At 40.9% G+C, this 21,455-nt stretch overlaps 1 protein-coding gene across 1 annotated transcript; it reads left to right on the plus strand.

Moving 5' to 3' along the window:
* Positions 1 to 2,628: 2,628 nt before the first annotated feature.
* LOC133444539 (protein phosphatase 1 regulatory subunit 3A-like) lies at positions 2,629 to 20,557 on the plus strand (the record flags this gene model as incomplete). The annotated part of the gene is made up of 6 exons (XM_061722379.1): positions 2,629 to 2,648; positions 6,258 to 6,836; positions 8,341 to 8,393; positions 8,505 to 8,602; positions 14,895 to 17,227; positions 20,500 to 20,557. Coding segments are annotated over 6 exons (3,141 nt in total), but the record flags the coding sequence as incomplete, so codon positions are not given.
* Positions 20,558 to 21,455: the final 898 nt, after the last annotated feature.

Raw genomic sequence — 21,455 nt, forward strand, 5'->3', positions numbered from 1 at the left:
AGTTTTCACTAGTCAGAACAAAGTTGTAGATATCTTGAACTGGAATTATGACAAGTCAAAATGACATTATAGATATCTTGAATGGCAATTATTACTACTCACAATGTAATTACGACTAGTCAAAATGCAGTTGTAGATATCTGCAATGTTAACAGAGGTGTCAAGTAACAAAGTACAAATACTTTGTTACCTTACTTAAGTAGAAATTTTGGTTATCTATACTTCACTGGAGTAATTATTTTTCAGAAGACTTTTTACTTTTACTCCTTACATTTTCACGCAATTATCTGTACTTTTTACTCCTTACATTTTAAAAACAGACTCGTTACTCTATTTCATTTCGGCCTTTAAATAAAAACTATCCAGTTAAATTGCTCCATCCGGATAGAGTGAATTTGGTTGTGGTTGTTTCAGATGTTCTTGTCCAGTTTTGTTCTTACATCCGTTCCCTCAGATTCCTGCAACTAAACTTGGATGTACATTCCAATAAAGGTTAGGATAAATGATAACATGCCTCTGAAGTCTGACTTTTTGCACCATTACAATACTTATAGGCAACTAGTCATCATATCTGCTGCTCTCTGAAACACATGTTAATGCTCAATAGTACACATATATGGTTCTTTAATATATTTGCATTATACTAAGATTCATTCATTTTCAATGGCTTTTCCCCCCTTACATTACTTTTACTTTTATACTTTAAGTAGTTTTGAAACCAGTACTTTTATCCTTTACTTGAGTAAAAAACTTGAGTTGATACTTCAACTTCTACAGGAATATTTTTAAACTCTAGTATCTATACTTCTACCTGAGTAATGATACTTTTGACACCTCTGGTATTTTTGCATTGAATTGAATTGAACTGAACTGAATTGATATGTATCATCACAACCACTGATGCTATCGGGGGAAAACCTTCCTCTCTGCAGGTCACCGTTGCAACTTTTACTGGAATGTGTTGCATTCTTGCAAAAAAATAGATGTGTATGAATTTGAAAAAAGATTCCGGATAGTCAAACTTAGCCATTAAAGGTTAAAACGGCCTGCCATACACATGGCCTCCCTGGGAAACAGTGCCGTGTCGTCCAGCAGGGCGGCTGCAGAGGGCCCGGGCTCCCGTCCCAGGGTTGGACCCAGTACCACGGGCTCATGTCCCTCCCCGGGTCCTGCAGAGGGCACTGTGGCCTCAGCCAACACCCGGATCTGTTCTCAGGAAACTTCCCAAGCAGCCAGCCGGTCTCCATCACAGCCAGACACCCGGGGACGCTGCACCTCTCTCCCTCCCCCTCTTCCCTCCGGAGTTCCTGTACGGCTTGAAATTCCCACGCTGGAAGTCCCTCCGGTGGGCCCGGTGGACCCCCCCAGTAGTGTCCACGTCCGTCCTCGCAGCGGCCCACCTTCACGAAGCAGTCGTGGACGGACAGGTTTGTGGCGGACGCTGTTCCTCCAGCCGGGGCCCCTGGTCCGGAGGTGGGGGAACCGCTGCTCCATCTCTCTGTAGATGGAGCCCAGGCTCAGCTTCTCGGACGGGGAGGACAGGAGGACTTTAGCGATCAGGGCAACGTACGAAAGCGCCGGCTTTGAGAAGTTCTGCACAAGTTGAGAGGAGAAGAATCAGAATCAGAATCAGAAAAAGCTTTATTGCCAAGTCAGACATAAATCAGACGAGAGAACTTGACTACGGTTCACACCGATGGCACCATTAATACGGACGCCATTTTTAGAGGAAGGATGACACTGGGATGGAGGGAGGAGGGAAAAAAAGGAATCTTCACCCTGTGTATTAATACCTAGTGTCAAGGTGCAAAAAAACACCTCAGCACAGAAAAGCAACATACACACAACCAGAGGTGTCAAAGTATTCACATTCATTACTCAGGTAGAAGTACAGATACTAGAGTTTAAAAATACTCCTGTAGAAGTTGAAGTATCAACTCAAGTTTTTTACTCAAGTAAAAGTATAAAAGTACTGGTTTCAAAACTACTTAAAGTATAAAAGTAAAAGTAATGTAAGGGGGAAAAAAGCCATTAAGGACAAAAGCCATTGAAAATGAATGTATCTTAGTATAATGCAAATATATTAAAGAACCATATATGTGTACTATTGAGCATTAACATGTGTTTCAGAGAGCAGGAGATATGACAGAAAAAAAGCAGAAAAAAGAAGGAAAAGAGGAAAAAGGTGAAAAAAAGAAGAAAGAGGGGAAAAAGGAAAAAAGGAGAAAAAAAGAGGGAAAAAAAGAAAAAAAAGATGAAAAAAAGAGAGCAAAAAGCGAAAAAAAAGGGAAAAATGGAGGAAAAAAAGGAAAAAAGAGAGAGCAGGAGATATGATGACTAGTTGCCTATAAGTATTGTAATGGTGCAAAAAGTCAAACTTCAGAGGCATGTTATCATTTATCCTAACCTTTATTGGAATGTACATCCAAGTTTAGTTGCAGGAATCTGAGGGAACGGATGTAAGAACAAAACTGGACAAGAACATCTGAAACAACCACAACCAAATTCACTCTATCCGGATGGAGCAATTTAACTGGATAGTTTTTATTTAAAGGCCGAAATGAAATAGAGTAACGAGGCTGTTTTTAAAATGTAAGGAGTAAAAAGTACAGATAATTGCGTGAAAATGTAAGGAGTAAAAGTAAAAAGTCGTCTGAAAAATAATTACTCCAGTGAAGTATAGATAACCAAAATTTCTACTTAAGTAAGGTAACTAAGTATTTGTACTTCGTTACTTGACACCTCTGCACACAACAAAACAACATCATAGCTTGAGAGGCTCTGAAGACAAGACAGGACAAAAGCAGTAGCAGGGAAGGTCGATAAGGGACAGGAGCAGAAAAAGCGTCCGCCTTCGCTGAGAGCCGGAAGAAGACGAAGACAGAAGAAGAAGCTGGCGGTGGTACCAGGACCACGACCTCTCTCATCATCTACCGCTGCTGCAGCTTCTTTCACAGTAACGCTGCTCTCCTCTCTCTTAGACACAGATCCTGCTTGTTCTTCCATCAGAGATGAAGTATCCATCACTCTCCCGTCCTCCGCTTTCATTACTGACTTTCACTGTAACTTCAAACCAGTCAGATCTCTTCTCTTAATCCTCACTCGCTTTTATATTCTTCTTCTGCAAACAAGAGCAGGGCTCACCTGTCTGCAGTTCAGAAGGTATGTATTTTTATTTGCTGACTGATAAAGACCCAACCGCTCAGGAAGGGATACGGCGTTTTATCAGAGAGATACGGTTGGCCGTAAACCTCTGGCATCAGCAGATAAAACCTGGTGTGGGATCAACGCAGTCATACGTCTGGACTCAGTGCAGCATGAGAGTCACTCAGAGGATTTTATTTCTGAGGCCTAAACTACATGGAAAGGCAGTTTGTTCCTTTTTGAAGACATATTATTTTAAATCTTTGGTTGAGAGCAAATATTTGGGTCACAACTGCATCAAAAACTCAAAAATAAGATAATACATCGCTGTGTTTGGGTGCTGCTTGGGTCTGAAAAGAGGTCATACAGGGAATAGTGCGCATTTTCAGGATTCTGTGACATCACTAGGGTTGGGCGGTATGGACTAAAAAAATGATCACAATAATTTCTGGCATTTATCCCGAAAACGATAAAAATGACGATAAAAAAAACAAAACAATTCAACTCCACCTTTGTAACTATAAATCTATCACCACATTCAGTCTCTGGAGCCAAAACACTGCTTTAAAAGATACTAAATACTACTAAACGTCATCAACGGGAATTTATCGTTTTTACCGCGAGATGACTAATTCTTACCGTGGGGAATTTTTTTGACGGTTTATCGTGAACGGTAAAATATCGCCCATTCCTAGACATCACAGACCCCGATCAGAATAAAATTATCTTTCTCATTTTGAGTTGCACTTCGTTTGCTGTACTTTAAGACATGCAAAGCTGTAATTCCCGTTTCAAATCAGAAGAGGAAGTGGGAGCAGGTCACGCTAAAACCAGTTGCTTTGAACAGAGCTGTGAAGACAAGGTGGGAAATTAAGCTTTTTTTTTTTTTTTTAACCATAGCATGTCCCAGATGTGTAATCACCCCAGGAAACTATCAACTTTTGAAAAAGTTTTGAATTCAGATTCAGATTTAGATTCAGACGACTTTATTAACAGGCAAACACCCATATAAAAATTAAAAAAATAAAAATTTAAACATAAAAATAAAAATAGAAATAAAAGCTGGAAACAAACAAACAAAAAAATAAAATTAAAATAAAAACAAAAATAATTATATGAATAGAAAAAGTGTTGTGTAATATTGCACAAGTTATTGCACTGTCCTGGTTATTGCACATATATACAATTTTTTTTAGGTGAAAGGTGCAGCAGTATGAGGTAGACATGGTTATTGAAAGATGCGTTGTTACAGCATAAGATTGAAGACTAGAGAAAAGTGTAAATGCAGGCTATTCCTATTTCGTGGTGCTAGGTTGCATTTTGACTTTTTTTATCTCGCAATTATGACTTTTTATCTCATAACTTTGACTTAACATGGGGATATTTTTCAGAATCAGAATCAGGTTTATTGGCCAAGTCAGGTCAAACTGACTCCGGTTATTTCTCTCACTGTACAGTCAATAGACAAATGACAGCTCTTACTAACATAGTTTCAGATTCAGATGACTTTATTAATCCCTTAGGGAGATTCCCTCGGGGAAATTGACATCTCTATCTCACACATACAGCACTGTCATTTACAAATCAAACACCCCAGAAACTAAAGGAAGGAAGCAAGAAAAAAGAAAGGAGGAAGGAAGGAAGGAAGGAAGGAAGGAAGGAAGGAAGGAAGGAAGGAAGGAAGGAAGGAAGGAAGGAAGGAAGGAAGGAAGGAAGGAAGGAAGGAAGGAAGAAAAAAAGGAAGGAAGAAAAAAAGGAAGGAAGAAAAAAAGGAAGGAAAGAAGGAAGGAAGAACAAAAGGAGGAAGGAAGGAAGGAAGGAAGGAAGGAAGGAAGGAAGGAAGGAAGGAAGGAAGGAAGGAAGGAAGGAAGGAAAAAAGGAAGGAAGAAAAAAAGGAAGGAAAGAAGGAAGGAAGAACAAAAGGAGGAAGGAAGGAAGGAAGGAAGGAAGGAAGGAAGGAAGGAAGGAAGGAAGGAAGGAAGAAGGAAGGAGGAAGGAAGGAAGGAAGGAAGAAAGAAGGAGGGAAGGAAGGAAGGAAGGAAGGAAGGAAGGAAGGAAGGAAGGAAGGAAGGAAGGAAGGAAGGAAGAAGGAAGGAGGAAGGAAGGAAGGAAGGAAGAAAGAAAGGAGGAAGGAAGGAAGGAAGGAAGGAAGGAAGGAAGGAAGGAAGGAAGGAAGGAAGGAAGGAAGGAAGGAAGGAAGGAAGGAAGGAAGGAAGGAAGGAAGGAAGGAAGGAAGGAAGGAAGGAAGGAAGGAAGGAAGGAGGGAGGAAGGAAGGAAGGAAGTGAGCCTGAAAGAAAGAAAGAAAGAAAGAAAGAAAGAAAGAAAGAAAGAAAGAAAGAAAGAAAGAAAGAAAGAAAGAAAGAAAGAAAGAAAGAAAGAAAGAAAGAAAGAAAGAAAGAAAGAACGATAAATTCCCATTGGTGTAGTTTAGTAGCATTTATTATTCTTTTAGAGCAGTGATTTGGCTCCAAAGACTGAATGTGGTGATAGATTTATAGTTAAAAAGGTGGAGTTGAATTGGTATTTTTTTTATCATAATTTTTATCGTTTTTGCGGGATAAATGCCAGAAATGATTGTGATCATTTTTTTAGTCCATACCGCCCATCCCTAATGAGGACATTTGGCAGGAAAGTACCCACGAAACAAGCAGGAGTTTGTCGTAGTTTTACAGAAATACATCATTAACAAGTGATATTTCCAATTCCAGCTCAAACACACTGATATTAATGTTCCCCGTCTGAGCCTGAACTACTGTATATAGTTCAGTCCCCTCTAGCCTATTTATAGTGTTGGCCCTCGCAACAATGTCCCCTGTAACTCGACTCCGTCTGTGAAGTCAGAGCATGTCGAATGTCAGTTGCCAGAAGCAGCAGCGCTGCGGCGTCTCCCCGACTCCCCCGGAGAGCTCCATGGCGTCCGCGGGGCCGCCGAGGCGCTCCCAGGCCGCCAACCTCCTGTACGTCCCGAGCTTCTGCCCCCTGGACGTGGACGAGGACGAGGCCGACCCGGTCATCGGCATCCGGCCCAAGTCCTCCCCGATCCCGCGGAGAAGGAGCTCCATCTCCGACGAGGACCGGACCCCGAGCCGCCCCCCAGTGCCAGCGGCTCCAGGAGAGTCTCCTTTGCGGATGCCAAAGGCCTGAGTCTGGTGCTGGTCAAGGAGTTCGCTAAATGGGACGTGCCCAAATTACCGGGATACGATCCCCCGGAGGGCGAAGGTGTGGACCTGGAGGAGTTCCACATCTCACCTTCGACCTTTTCCCTCCCGTGGCCGATGGAGGAGCTGTTCGCTCAAGTCCTACGGCAGAAAGTAGAGCTGGAAAACATCGAGTTGCTTCCCGGGACTACGATATTGAAAGGAGTGATCCGCGTCCTCAACGTCTCCTTCGACAAAGCCGTGTACATCAGGACCAGTCTGGACAAATGGAGCACGCACTTTGACCTCCTGGCGGAGTACGTGCCCGGCTCCAGTGATGGGGTGACGGACTGCTTCTCGTTTAAACTCACCCTGGTGCCGCCGTTCGGGCAGCAGGGGGCCCGAGTGGACTTCTGCCTGAGGTATGAAACCCCCGCGGGGACGTTCTGGTCTAACAATAACAGCAGGAACTATGTGGTCTTCTGTCACCACGGACAGAAAGACAGACCGCAGAGGGACGGTGTGAACAAGAAGAGCTGCCTGAAGACCAGCAGGTGAGGACGACCGGCGGAAACGTCAAAGGGTCATGAATAGTTGTGTTTGAGCTACGTTACTTTTATCTACCGTATTTTCTGGACTATAAGCTGCTACTTTTTTCATAGGTTTTCAACCGTGCAGCTTATACAAAGGTGCAGCTATTCTGTGGATTTTTCTTCCACCGCTCGTGCGCTCTAACCGCAATTAGAATCAAAACTAAGACAAAATAAATGCAAAGAAGAATACGCTACTTCTTCTTTAGCAGATAGAAGTAGGTTGAAGCAGATTTCAAACAGAACGGCCACAACGGAAGTGAATTACCGGGGACTATTTTTTCTGATGCACCGGTGTTTTTGGCCTAACACATTAAAAATGACACGTAGTGACGTTGAACACTAACCTTTTCACTTATTTTCTCGTTCTTTGTTCTTCTTATTCCTCGCTCTTCTTATTTCTTCCTTTTCACTTACGTCCTCTTCGTCTTCTTCTCGTCCTCTCACGTAAAAAACACTGGTGCATCAGCAAAAATAGTCCCCGGTAATTCACTTCCTTTGTGGCTCTTTTATTTGCATCGGTTTTTTTTTATATTTGCAGCAGCGTTTATTTAATTTGCAAAGCGTTTATTTTATTTGCAAAGCGTTTCTTTTATTTGCAGCGGGCGTTTGTTTCTGTTTGCAGCGTTACTTTTATTTTCAGCAATGGCGGGTCTCGGCCACCGTAAAAGTGCCATTAGTTGAACAGATTACCGTATTTTCTGGACTATAAGCCGCTACTTTTTTCATAGTTTTCAACCATGCAGCTTATAAAAAGGTTATTCTATTCTGTGGATTTTTCTTCCCACGCTCGGGGCGCTCTAACCGGAATTAGAATCAAAACTAAGACAAAATAAATGCAAAGAAGAATACGCTACTTCTTCTTTAGCAGATAGAAGTAGGTAGAAGCAGATTTCAAACAGATAAATAGATAAATAAATACCGGTTATTTTCTCTTGGTTCTGTCCCATTTTAATCAGCAAAGTTGCTGCCGTGTTAAAAGACACTGTTACACTGCAAAAACTCAAAATCTTACCAGGAATATTGTCTTATTTCTAGTTAAAATGTCTCATTTTTAGTCATTTAGTCAAAAAGTCTTGTTTTAAGTGTAATGAGATTTTTTTTTTTTACTAAAAATGAGACATTTTAACTAGAAATAAGACAAATATTCTCGTTAAGATTTTGAGTTTAGGCAGTGTAGGAAAGGATCTATTTAGGTACAAACATGTACATCATTTACAGTTCAAAATCGTTCTGTACATGTAGTAAATATCTAATCTAACAACATAAATATCTGCGGCTTGCATATTCCTTTTTTTTTTTAAATAGAGTGGATGCGGCTTGTGTGCAGGTGCAGCTTATAGTCCAGAAAATATGGTAGTTGTGTTTGAGCTATGTTACTTTTATCTAGTTTAGTAATTTTATCATTTTATCATCATTTTATTACATTTTATCACCTCTAACGTATCTGAACCTGACTGATTCACAGCCAGCACTTCTCCACTGCTGACGACGCTTCATCGCAGGATAATATGTCAACAGGTGAATCTTTATGTTGCTGAAGTGGAAGTTTGAGAAAAAACATCAAATTGGGAACAATTTACAAAATGACTTTATTTTAGCAGCATAATTAAATAGTGTCCTCTTCTGCAGATGAGTCTAACGTGGGGCTGGAAGTGGATTCCAGGAAAGCTCAGCAAAGCTCTGCCGGTCAGCCAGAAGCATCGGAGCAACGGCAGCAGAAATCCCTGGTGAGTTATCCTCAACCATGGGCGTGCGTTTGGGATTAAAACCCAAGGGTATTCATGTTCATTATGATCATATGCTATTTTATATCAGACTTCTGGATATCATTTATTCCCTTCTTTCTTCAACATGCAAAAAAACACAAAATCTTTTCAATTTTTGAAAAACCAAAAAAGCTACGCTGTCACTTGAGTCATCAGCTCAGCAGCATCCACTTCAACAGGCTTTAAAAGAGTTTCATGTTTGAACTGGTGAAAGCTCATGGTGTAACTGTGTGTGATCTCAGATCACACGTGGTGGATTTTAGAGATGCGTCCTACATCTTTCAGCTCAGGTTCCACCCAGAAAATTGAGCCCAGCAGCTTGTAAAACATTTGGGATCACAAATAACGGATTCAGATTTGCAGACGAAACTCTCAGAAATGCAAAAACAAAACTTTTGTGTCCCAATCTTTGGATTATTCTCTACTTTGTTAAATTTTGAACCCATTAGCCCAGGGGTTGGCAACCTGCGGCTCCAGAGCCGCATGCGGCTCTTTAGCTCCGCCCTAGTGGCTCATGGAGCTTTTTCAAAAATGTTTGACCTTTTTTTTTTCCTTTTTTCTTCTTTTTTTTCCTTTTTTTCTCCTTTTTTCTCCTTTTTTTCTTCTTTTTTTTCTTCATTTTTTCCTTTTTTCTTCTTCTTCCTTTTTTTCTCTTTTTTTCTTTTTTCCTTTCCTTTTTAATCTCGACATTTCAAATTTTTTCTCGACATTTTGACTTTTTTCTCGACATTTCAACTTTTTTCTCAACATTTTGACTTTTGTCTCAAGATTGTACTTCAACATTCATTTTGACATTTCGACTTTTTTCTCGACATTTCTGCTTTTTTCTCGACATTTCTGCAATTTTCTCGACATTCGACTTTTTTTCTCGACATTTCGACTTTTTTTTCGAAGTGCATAATGAAAAAAAAAATCTTCCCCCAGTTATAACTAATATAGAAACATGCAGCATGCTGATACAAGAATTTTCATTTTTTGCGGCTCCAGACACATTCGTTTTTTGTGTTTTTGGTCCAATATGGCTCTTTCAACATTTTGGGTTGCCGACCCCTGTTCTAGCCACATCTGGCATGATAATCTCTTACCATCACCAAAGTCCTAAAGTCTTCAAATGACCACTAAGGTTTGGCTCCAAAAGCAAGTCAATCGTTATTGAACCTGGTGTACGATATGACCTCATCAAATAAAATTATGCAAAGCAAAATATTTAATCATATTTAGGATAAAAGTTCATAGAAAGACAGCTGTATCGTTCTGTGGTGTCAAACAGTTAATTGCCACTTTGGCTTATTATTATTAATTGTATAAACAGACCAGTGGAACAACTGTGGGAGAGTCCAGGGATGAAGTTCAGCTGAGCAGAACTGCAGAAATGTTCAGCTCTGACAAAAACCCTGCTAGCCGGGGTTAATTGGAGGACAGCTGGTTAAACGACCTCTAGCTCATTAACCTTTAGCTCATTGACCAACCTTTCGGGTTGGCCTGAACAAGTTGACTCATGGCACTTTTCCACTAGTAGCTACTCGGCTCTACTCATCTCAGCTCGACTCAACTCGGCCTAGTTTCCTTTTCCATTCAGCATCTGGAGCAGAAGTAGGAGGTTGGAGCGAAGCTGCTGTGACGTATTTGATTGTGTGATCTAAACGAAGAAGACAACACTAAAGATGTAGAACCTGGAGGAGATGTTAGATGTGCTGCTGGGTCTGTGGCTTGTGTTCCATATCAAGTTAAAAAATTAGAGTGAGAGAAGATTCAAGCGGCAACGCTTTTTAATTTTTTTGTTCGTCTCGGTGCTGCTGAAAAGTCAGCTGGAGCCGTGAGCAGCTATGAAGAGACAGAGCTCCTGGTGGATCTGGTCGTTCCTTATCGCCTGTTTAGATGCCTTTTTAATTCTCTCATCAGCCACCAGGTTTAGGAACATCTGCACCTCAGAGTTGGATCACCAAACAGACGTTTGTGCTGCCTTTGCCTGTTGAATAAAATGAACAAGAAGCTCCGTCAGAGTCTCTTTCACTGATTTCCACCTCCTGACTTAGACGTCTGACTCCAACCCCCCGACCAATCAGTGGCCGGTAGTGTGATGATGTCAGATACAGCCTGACTCAGCCACTTAGAACCTCGGCAGAATAGATACGGAAAAGTATCTACTCGGCACGTTAGACCCCTAGTGGGAAAGAACCAAACCGAGTGGAGGCGAGCCGAGCCGGGCTGAGCTGAGTAGGTACTAGTGGAAAAGTGCCATAACTGGCCTGCTAGCCAACAGTCGACGAGCCACCCTTCACCCAGACGTCTGCAGGGTCCGGAGCTCTGCAAGGTCCAAACAACCAGTCTTGATTGAGGCTGCGGCGTAGAGTCGACCCCTCAGCCGGCCTGGCTAAGGAAGGTCCGGGTGCCGTCCTGTTTTCACTTCCAAGGCCAGTGATTTCAGATGTTGGTTCTGTAGAGCAGTGGTTCCCAACCTGGGGTCCGGGACCCCCTGGGGGGGCGCCAGAGATCTCTGGGGGGGCGCGAATCTTTGTCTGCTTTGAAGATATGCAGTTGTAAAAATGATATTTGCACATGTTAAATAAATAGAAAATAATAACACACCTAATGGAATACTGTAATCCAAGTCTGTATAAACCCACTTAGTATTTTAAAATGACTAAAATATATTTCTAAGTTATTTAGCAGGATACAAACTTAATAACTTATTATTATATCATTATTCAACATTTAATCATACTACTACTCTGACAGGTTGTTAAAGGAAAAAATGTTAAAATGTTTTTACTCTCATATTAAAAGAGACATTTTTCAGAAATTATTTTATGTCCTTGCAATTATTTTCTGTGCGTATTTTATACATTGGTGACACAAAATGAAGGTGAGAAAAACAAAGTCATATGTATACAGGGTAAACCAAAGAGAAATGTATCAAAAAAACACAATTAATGTTCATTTTTTCAATTAAAGACTATTTTGCTGCTAGTACGTACAGGTCGGGGGGCCTGGCTGGTCTTAGACACAAGTAGGGGGGAAATAAGGAAAAACGGTTGGGAACCACTGCTGTAGAGGACAGACTGGATCAGAATGAACGTTGAATTAGGTACAATCAGATCGGTTGCAGCTAACCACTCTGTTGCTCAGCGTGCTCATCCTGCCCATCAATTCTGTTTCGGATTAACCGGAACGGTTAGATAATGTCACCCAACAAAATAGGCTTCAAAAAGTCCTCTTTAGAGAACCCGAAGCTGATATCCCCCGAAGGCTTGTCCACTTTTTCATATTAGGTCTGCAGTTTAGTTTTTTATTTAGCTTCATTTGTTGTTTTGTTTCTACATCACTTTCCCTGGTGAGTGACTTCCTGTTGTTCTCTCCTTTTATAATCATTAACACCTGTCTCTCATTTCTCCCCTGCTGGTCCGTTGTCTTTTAACTCTTTGTCCTGCCGCTCCTCACGTTGAGTCCCCATTTCCCACCAGTTTATGCATTTGGGGAGTTTATTTAGTGGATATCCTGGTATTGCAGCACTATAGGTTGTATTTTACTGCACTTAGCAACAAGAAAAATGGTGTTCATGTGTAAAACTTTTGGATTTAGTGTACAAATGTATTTTACATGCTATAAATCATTATTTAATTGCATTTTTTGAATGATTAGTAGATGTATTAGGTAGCTGTTACTCAATGCTTATTCACTCCAAATAAACTGCATTAGTAAATGATTACTAGGGGCATTATTAACGTGTTACTTATATATTAACTAATGTATTAATTAATACTAAGTAATGCATACATAAGGATAAATAATTACATAATGTAACGTTTATTAATGCTTACTAATGTATTAATTAACTCTGAGCAGTAGACATTAATTAACTGTTTATTAATGCATTAACTAATATGCTAATTAATGTTAAGTAATACATAATAATGGTTATTTAACTATTATTAAACTGTTAATTAATGCTTAATAATGCATTAACTAACATTAATTAAGGGACCCTTATTGTAAAGTGTTACCTGTCCTGGTATTGCAGCACTATAGTTTGCAACATTTTACCCTCACTTAGCAACAAGAAAAATGGTGTTCATGTGTAAAACCTTTGGATTTAGTCTACAAATGTATTTTACTTGCTATAAATCATTATTTAATTGCATTTTGTAATGTCTCAAGAAGTTTGTGAAAGTCTTTCTAAATAACTGGATAATATTGGTGCTCATATTTCAAATTCATCCACAAACTGTTAGTGTTTAAAGCTATTCTGAAACTTGAGCGGACAGGTTGAACAAGTTATAAGTCTTGAGAGGAAGACACATGAGGAACTGAAAATGTGACGCGAACCCCGCTGCACTTTCCTCAAGAATGTCACATGATTGGAGCTTAAGCGCCTCCGGTGTAACATAATGCAGTCTGCGTGTTCGCTGCTCGCCTGCTGTTTGCACTTCCTCACCCGCTCAGATTCTGCTGCACCTGTTGCCAAGCGAGCCGTCCTGACGTCTCATTGTGTCACATGCAGCTTTAAATGTCACAAATCGCTTCTCTTATCACACCGTGACTGTTGTGTGACCACGCCGAATAATAAAATTATTGATTGATTGATTGAAATCTTTATTTCGAGCATACATTAAAAAAAAAAAACAATTACAGGACTGTCTTAGAAAATTGGAATATTGTGATGAAGTTCTTTATTTTCTGTAATTAAAAAAACAAAAATGTCATACATTCTGTATATTCTGTATCTTTTATTATTTTAATATTGCTGATTATGTCTTACAGTTTGAGATTAATATTCCCAGAATATTCTAATTTTTTGAGATAGGATATTTGAGTTTTCTTAAGCTGTAAACCATGATCAGCAATATTAAAATAATAAAAGGCTTGCAATATTTCAGTTGATTTGTAATGAATCCAGAATGTATGACATTTTTGGTTTTGTACATGCATTACAGAAAATCACAATATTCAAATTTTCTGAGACAGTCCTGTACACAAAACAACAAAAAAAAGAATATAAATAAACAGTCATTAAACAAAATCAAAGGGAAATAAACCTTCATGCCCGAAAAGGAGTAGGAGGAAGTAAAAAACTTATGAGGTCCTACCCCTTGTTTCTATTTCAATTTTGCTTGAAAATAAAAATATAACAGCAAGCTTTACTACTTTATAAAAAAAAATTATACCTGTTATTACCTTATGAAAATAGTACAGCACTTCATTGCAATATTATACCTCAGCATTATAAATATACTTGAGCATTATAAATATTAGTTTAGTTTAGTTTAGTTTATTTATTTAGCAATATAAGACAAATATGAACAAAAAATGAAAAACAATGAAATAACATGCAAGGAAAGGAAGAAGCCTGGTGGCTAGGGTTAGAATCCTTTCCATATATGAATAAAAAACAAAACAAAAGCTACACACGGGGGAGTAAAAAAAACAAAAAAACACAAGAAAATGTAACTCAGATTAAATAATAAACACTACAAAGATGAAACAATAAGAAAGTTCTTTAAATGTTTTTTGAATATTGGCAAGGATGGTGATGATTTAAGAGATTTGTTGAGTGAATTCCACAAGTGGAGCCTCTGAAAGTGATGAAAGATTGATGTTTCCGTGTTCTACAAAACGGTAAATTAAAATCATCTTTGTGCCTTGTGGCATAAGAATGAATATCGGAATTGACAAAAAAGAAATTATGAAAAAAAGAAGGAAGATCTTGTATATAATTTTTTAATTTGAACATAAATAAATATGTTTTAAAAATGTTAATTTTATTGACTGATAATAATGAATAATTAATGAAAAGGGGAGCAGATGGCTCATATCTGTTTGCATGTGATATCATTCTGAGAAACCTTTTTTGAATATTCAGTAATTTATTAATATATGTTGAATGTGTCGAAGCCCAAACAATGTTGCAGTAATTAAGATGAGGGAAGATTAAACTATAATAGAGAGGAAGGAAGAACAAAAGGACAAACTTGTCTCGAAATACCAAGCATCTTCATAGTTTTCATGCATACAGTATCAATATGTTGTTTCCAATTTAAACAATCATCGATAATGACACCCAATAATTTGTAACCTGGCAAATTTCAGAGCCATTGATTAGAATTCTAGGTTTTTCTTTGGGAAATGTTTTGTTTTTGTTACTAAAAATCATGAAGTTGCATTTTTTAATATTTATTTAATTTTATATTATACCTGAGCTTTATAAATAAACGATATACCAGAGCAATAATCTCTCCCTGTTGTTGACGGACAGGTGGAGGAGAAGCAGAACAGCAGCCGAAGACGGCGCAGGAAGGCTGCACGGATGTCCAAAGTGAAGGATCACTTTTCTCAGAGAGATGGAGGAGAAAATGACGCAGGCAGAGATGAAACGCCCGCAGAAATAAAACAGCCGACTCAGCAGGGAAAACCAGGGGAGGAACATGCACATGACGACACGTGTAGCACGGAGCCCGAGACATCTGAGCCGCTCGGATTAGTGGAAGTTCAAATCCAAGACACGCCGCTCCATTCAGCTGATCGCTCTGCAGAAAAGCAAAACATCACATCACCTGTGGCCCAGAGTGAGGATGAGAATCCAGACGTGAGTTATGAAAGCAGCGAGCGCTCGGAGGCGGCGGGGGCCGAAGGCCCGGCCGGCCAGACCGGCAGCTTCACGTTCGGGACGGTGGTGGCGCCGCTGTATCGTCAGGTGTCTGGGAAACCGGGAGGGGAGAGTCCCAACGCCCGTGACGAGGAAAACCCTCATCCCTCTGAGAGGAGACGGGCCGGCCGCCGTGTTTCAAGAAGAAAAAGTAACGACGTCCAGAGCGACAAGGCGGCCGATCAGGAATTAAACCACAAACATCTGGAGGTCACGCTGGACAATCCCTCCTCTGAGGAAGAAGAGACGAGCGTGGCGATGAATAATGTTATGGATCCTGCAAGTTTTAATTCACCTCTTCCGGGACGTCTCAACAGAGAAGATGTTTCATCACATACGGATTGGTTAAATCCACAAATAACCGACGACGGTCTTCACCTCCAGGGACACGCATGGAAGGAAGATCTGACCTTTGACCTCCCCGGCCAAACCACAGCTAAATCTCAATCCCAGACTGTAACTAACAATGATGAGAATCATGCACAGAGTGGAATTCAAGCTGTTGTCAAACCTTCTCTGACTGTGTCGGAGCATTTTACCGACAGCGAGGAAGAGAGCGGTCGTAACGGCGCCGAGGCGAACCCTGACCGGGACCGCTGTGAGACTGAGACCGCGTTAAAAAACAGCACAAAGGAGGAGGAGGAGACGCTGCTGGAGGTGACGGACGAGCCGAATCAAACCGATGATCCAGCTACAAACAGTAATGATGTCGTAATGCTTGAATACTCTCCGGAAACTCGTGAAGAATCTGAAGCTGTGACGAGAAAACGACATCCTGCTGACGCGTCGGAGGAGATGGACCACCATGAGGTGGAAGCTGGTGTCTCAAAGGAGGATGAGGATTTCTATTTAGCAGACATTAACGAGGTGAAAAACTGGGAAATGATGGTTGAGGAAGAGGAAAATGACGTATTAACAAATAAAGAAGAGCCTGAGATTATAAATTCAAATGGAGAGGACACTGGAGCAGCGTCAGGGGAAGAAGAAGAAGAAGAAACTGTAGAGGATGTTGTGGAGGAGATGATAGCTGCAGATGTGAAACATGAAGAGGTGGACAATGATGTGGGGTTGGAGGACAAGGATTGGACAAGGGAGGATGAAAGTGAAGAGACAGAAGCTCCAAAAGTCATGAAGCCTGAAGTCACAAAGGTGGAAAATACAGATGGAGCAGAAGACAGAGTTGTAGAGAAGACAGAGGGACCAGGGGAGGCAGAGTCGTTTATGGAGATACAAATCACCGGCGTTCAGGAGGAGGGGAGGATGGAAGAGGAGGAAAAAAGGAGAATAAATCTGAATGCTGGTGTAGAGCGACAGAGCCAGGCGAAGGCGAAGGACGAAGAGGAGCAGAATTCAGATCAGACGGAGGGAAAGCGTGACGATGAGGCGGATGAGGGTGATGATATCGTGGTTGGGGACTCGTGCGTGGCCGTCGAGGAGAGAGAAGACCGAGCCGGGTCGTTTAAAGACGAGTCAGACGCTACTCAAAGCGAGGTCGAGGGTAGTTCGTCGGCCCCAGATCGGTGCACGGAGGACGGTTTTCAGAGCTCGGAGGGCGTCGCAACGAACGAACCCGAGGGCGAACTCCTGGGACACGACAGCTCCTCGGCCGAGTCCGACTCGGACGACGAGGTGGAGCTGTACATGCACTGCCTGAGGGCCGCCGGTGCATCCGCCCAAAAGGCGCGGAGCAGAGACGCAGCTTTCTCTGGGAGCAAACGGCCCTCCATAAGCAGAAGCAAGCCGCCGCCGGCATCCATGCCTCGCATCTCCGAGTCCCTGGATGAAGACCGGCCCTCGTGCAGCCCTCAGGAGACCCGCGAGGACGTGACGGCCGTCGCTGGAGCTGCTGGAGCTGCTGGAACCGCCGTTGCCGCTGAAGCCGCCGCCGCCGCTGAAGCCGCCCCTGCTGCGTCCAGCAGACCCTGCAGCCAAAACGCTGCATGGTGGAAAAACACTTTGTCCTGCAGCAATATTATGAAAACATTGTTATGCACCACTTTATTGGTGGTATTTTTAGTCGTGGCCTACCATTTTGATTTTCTTGCCTGTTTTGGGCTCTACTTGGCATCTGTGGTTTGGCTCTACTGTCAAGGAGAGAGACAACCAGTTAAAAACAACAACAAAGCAGCAACTGAGAAATAGCAGAGATGCATTTTATGGTTAAATTGTGAAACTCAATAAGAAAATGTGTTTAAATATGACTCACGTGAAAGGGCATTATCTTTCTTGCTCAATGGTTTTATATACTGGGACATATTAAAACAGACTTAAGCCGGGCAGACACTGTGCGATTATCGGCTCGTTTTGAGACGATTTTCCAGTCGTGCGACTATTTTTTGGATCGGGACGTATTTTAACTCAATTGTTGCTCGTGCCTAGTGCAGTAAACGTGGGGTAACGACGAGAGATTAACACCTCACGACGAGCTCCCGATCATGAATCGTGAGGTTGCAAGAAAATCAAGCGTGTTTGAAATCCTGGTCGCTCCTCGTGAAGGAATCACAGTTGAAGCAGCTACGACCCGACTGGACTCATCCTTTCGCAGAGAGCATGCACAATCTCTGATGTCACGTCAAAAACTATTATTTGTAGTTTAAGTGTTGCAAATTCACATTACAAATCACGTTTTAATAGCAAAAAAAAAGACCGCATTTCCACGTACGGTGCGCGTCGCCGCGTACCCTGCGCCGTAGGGTCTGCGTTGGTGTAACGCGGAACCATAAATCAGCCTTTAGTGTGTGCACTGTCTGCTGTTCGGAACACTTCTGTGTTTTGCTCATTTTGCTGGGACGTCGGGCTCCTCCGCCGAGACACAACTTTTGCGGTATGCGTTCATTGTTGTGTCTAAAAATGATGCGCAGTGCCGACCCAATCAGAAACGGTACAAATATTTTGGGATTTTTAAAATATTTTTATTTATATTTATTTTTATTTATTTATTTTTTTATATAAAAAATAAAATTATAAAAAAATAAAGGAACCCCATAACCTTCGATCGGGTGGGCAGGACGTACGTTTGGGTGGGCACAGCTCACCCCTGCCCCAAAACCGGCCTCGAGTTCCAGTAACAGAGGTCTGACGGGAGGATTATGATCGTATAGTGCAGTGATTCTTAACCATAGGGCCGCGGCCCACACTTGGGCCGCGAGCGCCATCTAGTGGGCCGCAAAAAAAATTCAGTTTTGTACGTGTGGGCCGCGAGGGCCGCAGGCATGGCCGCAGGACTGCATAGCAACTCCCAACCAAATGAGGAGAAGAAGACCCTCAGCTAGCTGTACGTGTAATAGTAAGAGAAATGGTGTGTCTTTACAGAGAAAATCCTTAATTTTGCACAGAGTAGGTTTAGATCCGCCAGGATTAGGGATCGATTAATTGGGTCTGCGCCCAGAGCGAGCGAGCACGGCGTGCTTATTTATCCCGGCGCGTCCCCGCGGCCGGGGAGGTCGGCTGAGGCTGCCGCTCGGGCGGTGGGCTCCGTCGTTACTGCTGAAGGATGGTAGATGTAGATGCGTGGGCTGTCGTGTCTGCTGGACTGGACTGGACTGTTCCGGCTTTCGAAAAAGCATCGGAAAGTAACTGCTGCAGCGCGACCAGAGAGCTGCGGTGCGGGCTGTGCCCGTCGCAGCTGATCAGGCTCGGATGAACCCGACACACTGAGTCCTGACAACTTATTAATGTAAATAACTTAAAGTAAAATCAAACTAAGTTTTGTCCTCGCTGTATTTTTAAATATGCAACCCGGAATGGACAAATTCATCCTGTTCAGTCTTCCCACTGGGACAAAACCAGTGTCTCATACGTTCAGAGACCGTGGCGTTCAAAGTGCGAAAGTGAAACGCCACTGAAACAAAACACAAAGTTTTTCATCAAACATATCCACTCAAGTCTGAACTGAAGTCACAGAAAATAAACTGACCATCTTAAAACATCCTGCCCATGTCCACATACAGCTGTGAAGCAGCTTTCTCCACAGTGAACATAATTAAAACTAAATATCGTTTCAGGCTCATCAATGAGCACCTCCACATATGAGAACATGAACCTGAACCTTAAATTGTTAAGATGTGTTTATATTAATTTAGTATAAAAATGTGTTGAGACAATTAACAAAGAAAAGGGGAAATTCAAACTGCTGGTAGAGAAATAAAATAAGATAGCATTTGAAAAATAAAATAAAATCTACTTTATTTTTAAGAGAAAAAAATATGTTTAATTCAAGTTAAACATGTTAATTGGCAAATATGTACTTTTTTTAATATAACAGTCAGATGCAGATGTTGATACAACTATGAGGCTACTTGAATATATACACACACATATATATATATATATATATATATATATATATATATATATATATATATATATATATATATATACTTAATTAAAACTTAATTAAAATATTTACTCAAAATATTTACTCAAGCGAAGGTCCAGAACATCATAATATATATATATATATATATATATATATATATATATATATATATATATATATATATATATATATATATATTATGATGTTCTGGACCTTCGCTTGAGTCCAGCGAATATATATATATATATATATATATATATATATATATATATATATATATATATATATATATATATATATATATATATATTATGATGTTCTGGACCTTCGCTTGAGTAAATTTTCTCTAAATGGACCTCTTAAAGTTTTAGTTGAATACCCCTGCTATACAGTGTTTATATTTAATGGGCCCCGGGCCACTCTGTATTGAAAAAATTGGGCCCCAACGTCAGAAAGGTTAAGAACCCCTGGTATAGTGTGAGCAGACGGAGCATCAGAGCATCCGGTCGTACAGTGTGAGACCATAAATCGTGGGCTGTGAACTTTTGAACTCAGTGATCTAGTCGTGCAGTGTGAGATGGGGCTGAATCAAACGATTTAAAATATCGCACAGTGTCTGCCCAGCTTTACTAAGGGGGTTTATTATGAAGCGAGCTCTAAAACGCCCGCTGATCAAGTCCAACAGGGTTAAAGTAAGCATGGAAACTGAATGAATGAAAGAATGAATAAGTTCTGATGTATACTTTATTTATTTGTAGATTATCAGTAGAAGTAATCATCTTTGCCTCCATGGTTGTCATGGTAACATATGGCCCATGTTTTTACCTATAGAGCTTCTTCGGGGTGATGTTCTGCAGATCAGCAGATTTAAATTTGTATCCCGGTGTGTTGAAACAGGGAAACAACATCCGACACATGCCGAGCCCCCGGTGTAAACCCGGCAGACCTCGTGTAGTCTAAAAATGAAGTAAACAGCAGGTACACAGAGACACAGAAACACAGAAACACAGAAACACGTGACGGCTGACGCCAGAGGAGCCGAGCAACAGAACAGAACGACAAAAACAGCCACTCTGGGCCAAGCGGTGAACCGACTGCACCGAGGGCTAAAAACAAACCGGCAAGTCTGTACTACACACAGATACTTGAATACCTGAAATGCTACAACACTGAGAAGCATCGCCAGCAGTGGGGTCAATTCAGTCGAAGCTAAGGTATGGCAATATTACGAGTCACAGAACTTAACTAGAGTATCAATCAACACGTTCAGCAAATACTCATCACAGAAGTCTGCTATGTAGCTAATCTGTGTGGTCAAGAAAATTGGAACTTTTTCAAATGCAGTCTCGCTCACTGCAAAAACTCAAACTCTTACCAGGAATATTTGTCTTATTTCTAGTTAAAATGTCTCATTTTTAGTCGAAAAATCTAATTACACTTAAAACAAGAGTCATCACCAGAAAAATAACTTGTTATTTGACCATTTTCACCTGTTTCAAGTAAATTTTCACTTGAAATAAGTAGGAAAATCTGCCAGTGGGACAAGATTTATCTTCTTATTACAAGCAAAAAAATCTTGTTCCACTGGCAGATTTTTCCACTTATTTTAAGTGAAAATCTACTTGAAACAGGTGAAAATGGTTGTTTTTGAGTCTTGTCTTAAATGTAATGAGATTTTTTTTGACTAAAAATTAGACATTTTAACTAGAAATAAGATAAATATTCTTGTTAAGATTTTGAGTTTTTGCAGTGTATAATAACTAGTGAAATCGGTCATGTTGTTCTGATTTGCATTTGTAGTTATTCTATATGTATTAAGTAATAGAATAATCAATACAAATAGACACAGAGTA

Source organism: Cololabis saira, chromosome 5 (genome assembly GCF_033807715.1).
Source record: "Cololabis saira isolate AMF1-May2022 chromosome 5, fColSai1.1, whole genome shotgun sequence".
Taxonomy (NCBI): Eukaryota; Metazoa; Chordata; class Actinopteri; order Beloniformes; family Belonidae; genus Cololabis; species Cololabis saira.